The 7,854-nt window shown below is 40.7% G+C and overlaps 1 protein-coding gene across 1 annotated transcript; it reads left to right on the top strand.

The window, feature by feature from the left end:
- The first annotated feature begins 1,454 nt into the window (after positions 1–1,454).
- LOC114069691 (olfactory receptor 10A4-like) lies at positions 1,455–2,446 on the top strand. The gene has a single exon (XM_027906659.1). It carries the CDS (start codon positions 1,511–1,513, stop codon positions 2,444–2,446), a length of 936 nt encoding a protein of 311 aa, XP_027762460.1. The 5' UTR covers positions 1,455–1,510.
- The last annotated feature ends 5,408 nt before the right edge of the window (positions 2,447–7,854 follow it).

The following is a 7,854-nucleotide window of genomic DNA, read 5'->3' as shown; positions in this document are numbered from 1 at the left end:
ACTGCAGTATGACCTCTGCATTACAGTCATCTTCTGTGAGCAAGAAAGAGAAAGTGATTTTCCAGGGAAGAACCACCTAGTGTGATGTAGGTGTCCTCTGGACATAATAAGGTTAGTGACAACTACAGAGTGCTGTATCTTTGTTTAATTAAACAGAAGGATAGTATGATTCATCCAAATAAAGACAGAAATATCCACAGAGGAATAGAAATATCCAGAGAGGAAAAGTTCTGAGAAATCTGAAGGACCTATCTGAGTTGGCATGATGTGTTCTTTCAGGGGACACCTCTCCCACACCATTATTAAAGAGTATAAAACCAGAGTTAGACATGAGCAATGCACATGTTCTTTCCTCCTGCAAAACCCTGAAAGCTTTTTTCCTCTGCTTAGTCTATGCAGTTTGTTTCCATACCAAATTTTTATCCCTTAATTTAGAGAGGATCAGGCCTAATGCCATGAATGGTCAAAAAATAACAGATTAAAATAGATAGGCAAGTGCTCCATAGGTCTTTCTTTAGTTTGTTCCAGGAGCTAACAGAAAAACCAGAGAGAGGGCTCTGTCACACCTAAACAATGAGAAAAAAATAACTGACTCCTACAATTGCAAGAAGTCAATACCCAAAAGATTGTTTTCCAGTGGGAACACAGACAGATAGAAATACTTAAGGTTTGTAGTGTGGCTTTTCCAAAAATATTAACCACAGTCTTCTCCTAGTGACAGGTGAGCTACCTTATTTTACTTCATTCTTCTGTCTTTTCTTCTGCATGTTATTGTTCTCTGCCACCTACACAGGACTTGTCTTTAAGGAAGACTTATCTGCCTAAGAAGTGAATGGTTTATTGGAATAAAAGATCAATTACAAGAAATTTTTAATTCTTGAAAAAAACTGCTCCTCCTGAAGAATGCCTGGAACAAATGCAATTTCCTGGGGTGCAATCCACATTATTTAGTAGTTTTGTGTGGTACTGTGCAGGGTATACAGGATCATCTGTGTTCAGTAGGTAATTCTTTCCTGGAATGCACTCCACTCACAGAATGATAGCAAGAGGGGTTCATTGCCAAACGTCCATTCTATCAACAAATTAAAATTTCTGGGTTTTAATGACCAGCCTTCTTTGCTTGGCAGACAGTTTATAGTTGCAGATCTCTACTGGATAATGGGACAAAAGTCCACTTCAAAAACTGGGGCAGTACAGTATAATTGTCATCCCAAAAGGAAGAGTAAAGTCATAACAAAGATGTATCTTCCTTTTTATTGACTAGAAGTGCAGGACACTCGGTTGGAAAAGCTGTCCTTATTTATCAAAGCTGTGGAGGAACCAACCTTGTCTTTCTCCACTAAACAATCCTTAGCACTAAAAACACCTAAACACAGCACTTCCTTTTCTGGGATCTTGTCCTATTAGAAAGTAATATATCTAAAGATTCAATTTACTATTTTGTATTTCTTTAGATTAACTAGAAAGTGGACATGTAACAACTTCTGCAGTTGAAAGACAGCTGAGGGACATGGACAGCAGTAATCACACTGTGGTGACCTATTTTCAATTTTTACCTTTCTCCAGCATTCCAGAGATCCAAGCCTCTCTCTTTTGTCTGTTATTGTTCATGTACCTCAGTACTTTGGTGGGAAACATCCTCATCATTACAATCACCATGGTAGATGCTGCCCTTCACTCTCCCACATATTTTTTCCTTAAGAACTTTTCCTTCCTGGATATTGGCTATACCACATCCACCATCCCCAAGATGCTAGTGAACTTTCTCACAAAGAGGAAGAACATATCCTTTCTGGGCTGTGCCACACAGATGTATGCCTTCTCCCTGCTGGGGATCACAGAATGCTGTTTGCTGGCTGCCATGGCCTATGACCACTATGTGGCCATATGTCACTCACTGCACTACACGACCATGATGAGCTGGAACATGGGCTTCCTGCTTTCAGCTGTGTCTTGGCTTACTGGGGTCTTGGTGGCCTTAATGCAAACAACTTTCATCTTTACCCTTCCATACTGTGGTCCCAATGGGATCAATCACTTCTTCTGTGACCTGCTGCCTCTGCTTAAGTTGGCTTGTGTTCCCACCTACAAAAATGAAATCACTACCTACATAATAGCTGTCCTTTTCATCATGGTCCCCTTCTTATTCATAGTTGTGTCATATGTCCAGATTCTCCACACTGTCTTCAAGATACCATCAGCAAAGGGCAAGAGAAAAGCATTCTCTACCTGCTTTTCTCACCTGGTCGTGGTCACTCTGTTTTACGGATCTGGCATTGTGACCTACTTGAGACCCAAAGCTTCTTATTCAAGCAGCAGTAACAAATTGCTTTCTCTTTCTTACACACTGATGTCTCCAATGTTGAACCCCTTGATTTACAGCTTGAGGAACAAAGAGGTGAAACAAGCCTTTAAAAGACTTATAGTCAAAAATAGAAATATGTAGTATGTTTATGAATTATATTAAATGTAGTAGTAGCTTTGATATTGTGTGTGTTACTGGAAGGACAACATGGTTTGCCAGCACTTACCCAAAAATTCATCTCTACCTTGCAGCTTTGAGTCAATCCTCCAGATAACTCAGCCTTAAAAAAAAAACAAAAACAAACAAACAAACAAACAAACACATGTTGTTTCTTTTCAGATTCTTTCTCTTATCATTTTAGATAGGTTTGGCATCCAGCTCAAGTGAATCACCTGCTACTGTATCCTCTATGTCCTGTCCATCCATCCAGAAATAGTTCTTTGCTTTTCAGATTTGTTTACCTCTGATAAGATGAAATGGAATATATTCTCTGAATATTGTGGAAACATTTCTGTCTAGCTTTTCTAAAAGCACTTACACTACGACAAGTGCAAGAACAGGGGACAATGAACCTAATGAGAAGTACTGCACAAATATTTAAGATATTAATCTTCTGGTGAGTTCTGATGAAGAGATTTCCTATATTAGCTCTTCAGTTCTATTTTGTGAAGAAAGTTTATTTGAAAGTTTGAAGGGGTAAGGTTTCTCTTTGCTTCAAATACACAGTTTATCTGTTCTAAACCAGATTTCTGTCATAGAAAGAGGCAACCTATCACTTAGACATCTTCATTGCTGTATGTTTGCTTTTGAAGCCAGAATAATGAATTTATGCCAACATATGTATTTCTTAGGCTCCTGAATTGAAAGCGGGAAACAATGTCTCTTTTTGTGCAAATAAAAGGTTGGCTGTGGAATGACAGAAACTACTTGAGTGTTAAGGAAATGGGTGGTCATAGGGAAGCTGATTTGAGACACAGATTTTTTAAAAGTGTGGCTAAAACTTTAATTATTTTTCCTTTTTTTCTTCTGGTTTTACTATGTACTCACCTGGAGGATTCATGGGATCCTAATTTACCCCTTCACTCTTCACTTTTTCTAAGCTAAGCTAAGACAGTGGATGTGGTATTAGTCACTCAGATGGGAGAAGTGGACAAGAATGTTTTGCACCAGGAATTGCTAGTTCATTTTGATCCCAATAAGATAGGCACAAAGGTTTTGTCAAGGATAGGGACTGTGTCAAGGATCATTTCAAAAGCAATTTCTTAGAGTTTACACTATAAAGAAGAGGATAATAAAGATAAAATTGCATCACTTCAGATTCTGGGAACCTGTACACTGGGACACTAGGAGGTACTGAAAAACACCTGAAGGATAATGCAGTCATCAGTCACAGCCAGCATGGAGTCATGCTTGACAAATCTTCTGACCTTTCAGGACAAGGTAACCTACCTCTTTGACCGAGGGAAGCCAGTTGATGAAATCTTTTTGTATTTCACGAAAGCTTTTGATACTGTTTGTCACAGGATCTTTCTGGGCAAAATGTCCAGCCAAGAGCTAGATAAACATATCATGTGATAGGTAAGCAATTGGCTTATGGGTGAAGCACAGAGGGTATCAGTGAGTGGGGTGACATCAGACTGGTGACTTATCCATAGTGGGGTTCCACAGGGCTCCATCTTAGGCCCAGTGCTCTTCAACACCTTCATAAACTTGTAGGCAGGACTGGAAGGGATACTAAGTCTACAGATGATAAAAAATTGGAAGGAGCTGTTGACTCTCTGGAAGGCAGAAAGGACTGCAGAGAGACCTTGACAAATAAAAGGGCTGGGACTTCACTTGAGGACTTCCCAAACTGTATGATGTTTAACAGCAAGTGATCGATTCTGCACCAGGGATGGAGCAACCCAGGATGTACAGAGAAAGCAGTGCTGCAGAAAGGGACCTGGGGATCCTGGTTGATGGCAAGTTCAATATGAGTAAACAGTGTCCTTGCAGCCAGGGGAGCCAGCTGTGTGTCCTGGGGGCATCAGGCCAAGCATCACTGGCTGGGCCCCACTCTGCTCTGACCTGAGGCAGCCTCACCTGGACTATTGGGGCAGTTTTGGGCACTGCAATAAAAAAAAGGCATCAAACCATTTGAGGGCATCCAAAGGAGGGCAACAAGGATGGGGAAGGGCCTGAAGGGGAAGTCGTGTGAGGAGCAGCTGGAGAAGAAGAGACTGAGGGGAGATATTGTTGCAGTTACAGCTTCTTTGGGAAGGGAAGAGGAGGGGCAGGCACTGATCTCTGCTCTGTGGGGCCCAGTAACAGGGACCTAGGGAATGGCCTGAAGTTGTGTCAGGGTGTGTTTAGATTGGATACGAGAAAGAGGTTCTTCACCCAGAGGGTGCTTGGATGCTGGAACAGGCTCCCCAGGGCAGTGGTCACAGCCCTAAGCTTGACAGAGCTCAAAAAGCATTTAGATGATACTCTCAGGTCCAACTCTTGGTGATGGTCCTGTGCATGGCCAGGAGCTGGACTCAATAATCCTTGTGGGTCCCTTCCAACTCAGCATATTCTGTGATTCTGTGATAAGATCTCCCTTACCCTTTTCCTTTCAAACCTGCAAAACACACCTTTCTCAGTCTTCCCTTGTGCATTTTGTGCACCATCTCCCTCACCATCTTTATGGTCTTCCTCTGGACTCACTCAAGTATGGGAGTATCTTCCTTATTTTAGGGAGCAGAAAAATGGGACACCATGCTCTAGATCGGATCTCAGAAATGTTGAATAAAAGGGAAGAATCCCTTCACTTGTCACAGTGGCATCACTGCTGCTAGCACAGCCCAGGATATAGCTACCTTTTTCTGTAAAGGCATTTTGCTCATTCCTATTAACTTTGTCTACTTGGATGCCCCCAGATGTTTTTCTGCAGAGTTCCCTCCTAACCAGTGAGACCTCAACCTGTTCCATTGCTTGAGAATTTTGATCCAAGATACAAGGCTTTATATTTGCTTTTATTGAACTTCATGAAGTTTCAGTCTTTTCTCATGGATTCAAAACTTCCCTGAATAGCACCTCTGTCTTTCTTTGTAGCAGATGTCATTTTCAAACCATTCACTGTTTCACCATGGTTTCTGGGCATTATGCCTTCCTTTCTCTCTGTGCTTCAACCTCTTGTCTGAAAAGATCCTGTCGATTTCCCTTGCATTTTCCCTGATGATGCATGGTCTTTTCACCTACCCCTCATGTTCCTTCACCTCACGATATTGCCTTGTCTGAAGTACTTTTCACATAAGAGAGGCCACGCCAGCCCCACCCCAATACCTCTACAGCAGTCTCTACACCCTGGACCTTTGCCTGGCTTAAGGCTTCCAGTATTCTGAAGCATCAGCAGAAGTCAGTGGCAGAGGTTCTCTGCAGCATGTTTAGAGCAATGTTGCTCAGTCTTCAAGTAGGTCCACATAATTTAGAGCAGTTACAGGGTGCTTCTGCATTCCTGCTTCCCTAACTGTTGCAATTTCTCCTCTGATAGTTTTTTCTTATAGGGAAAATTCAGGTAAAAACTACAGAGACACCCAAGATCAGATTTCCATGAAGGCAATTTCCTTCAGCATTTTGGATGCTCTCAATGAAGCAGAGAAATAGTCAAACTCTTTCTGCTGTTCATGTCTCCAGTAGGTCTGTAATACAATATGTTACAGAACAGTAGCCAGAACCTTTCTGCACCCATGGCATAGTATGATTTGGGGCATATTCCTTCCTGATTTTGTTTCTTTGAAGATAAGAAATGTTTTGGAGACATTATTAACTGAATTCCAAATCTAATGCTCAGCTAGTGTATGTGGCAGAGTCTGTAATTATTGTTCCCTTGATGACCTGATGGCCTTGTGCAGCTGTGCCTCTCTGGGAAGTCCCAGTTCTCAGATCCACTGCTGATTTGTCAACAAATTCCACTCAGCAGTCAAGATGTGTCTACATTTCTCTGCAGTCTAGCTGTCCCTCCTAACTTAGGAGTGAAAAAAATATATGAAAGAAACTCTGCATATCCAGAAGACATGTTCTTGTGGAGTTTTACTACATTCCAGATAGAGAGGAGTCTGTCCCCTTCCCCTTTTCTTTTCCTTTTTTCCTTTCCCTTTTCCCTTCCCTTTTCCCCTTCCTTTTTCCCCTTCCCTTTCCCCTTCCCTTCCTTTTCCTTCCATTTTCCTCCTATGCGCTTATTAGTAAGAACAAGATAAGAGTCTATGTTATTTATGTTCAGTAGCAGAGGTGGTAGAAATTAATTTATTTTTAGAGATAAAGTATTTTTCATTATGTTTGTAAGACCCTACGATGGAAATGTCTTTGTGATTCCCATTTTCAAAGAATGAGGGACAATTTCAGGAAAGTATGGTCAGGCATTTATGAGAGGAACCACAAAGGATTTTTTAGGTCACTAATGGTGTATAAAGATGACTCTTGCAATTTGTAATAAAAGGAAATATGAGGTTAGAAATATTCTACAGATATTCTACAGAAATCCAACTCAAAATAAGGCTTTCCTTTTCTTGGTATTAATTGTATTGAAGCCTGCATGTGGTCCAGCTAAGTTGGCTTTGACAGAATTCAAGCCGGTAAGTCATTAAATCTTATTAGCTATGCCACAGACCAAACCTCACTGTCTGTAGATAAGCAGAATATTTCCCCAGATTCCATTAATGAGAAAGGGAATAAAACTTAAATGAATTCCTATTAATAGATATTAAACATATTTTTTTATAAATTAGAATTACTTAAAAATATATAATTAATCATTTGGTTTGGCTTTGTGAGAATGTTCAGCATAGTAGGGGATTCACCCCATTTCATTAGAAATTCCTATCTAAGTGCAAATTAGATAACAATAGATGAGATCTCTGATTTCTTACTTCCAGGTCTAGTCTCAGTTCTGCCTGAAAACTAGCAATATATACAGGCTTGGAGAATCTGTAGAACATTCAACCTAACCTTCTTCAAAAATGCAACCCAAGTACATATCTGAGGAATAAAATTCAACTGAAGATTATAACACCATAACAATAAACTGTGTATGAAGCATTATTTTAGTAATGAAAAGGGAAGGATTCATCTTGAGATTTTACACACAAGTATGACAATACAGACCTGAGCTTATTTTGGTTTGGTTTTTTACATAGTTCGTTTCATTTAAAAATGCTGTAGGGTAATTAAGGCTTTGAGTTGGGTGTGCAGATAAGAAGAAAGTCAAGCGAAAACTTGTAATTTTTTTTTAGTGATGACTGGAAACCTGTGAAGAAATATTAAGAAGTTCAAGTGAGGTGAGATTCCTTTTGAATCATTTGCCTGCTAGCCTTGTGCTCTCATTCCCAAACCTTGGCATTCATCCTCTGGCAGAGCTGCCACACTTCCCTGGGCCCCACAGCCTGATGAGGAAAAGCCTGCCCAGGGCTGTAAGTGAGCCAGGTCACAGCTTTTCTGGCACACAGGGCGCTGGGGGGTTCACTTCTACTCCTGTAAGGTGCAGGAATGTGCCTGTGAGACTCATGTGGCAAAGCACCTGGGCTCTTACA

This window comes from Empidonax traillii, unplaced genomic scaffold, assembly GCF_003031625.1.
Source record: "Empidonax traillii isolate 1590-97213 ecotype Southwest subspecies unplaced genomic scaffold, ASM303162v1 scaffold1340:size210426, whole genome shotgun sequence".
Lineage (NCBI taxonomy): Eukaryota > Metazoa > Chordata > Aves > Passeriformes > Tyrannidae > Empidonax > Empidonax traillii.
Note: the sequence above shows the minus strand (reverse complement) of the source record. Positions and strands in the feature narration are given on the sequence as shown.

Bases quoted from the DNA above. Each gene is read 5' to 3' on its own strand.
- LOC114069691 (XM_027906659.1), top strand. From the start codon at position 1,511: ATGGACAGCAGTAATCACACTGTGGTGACCTATTTTCAATTTTTACCT.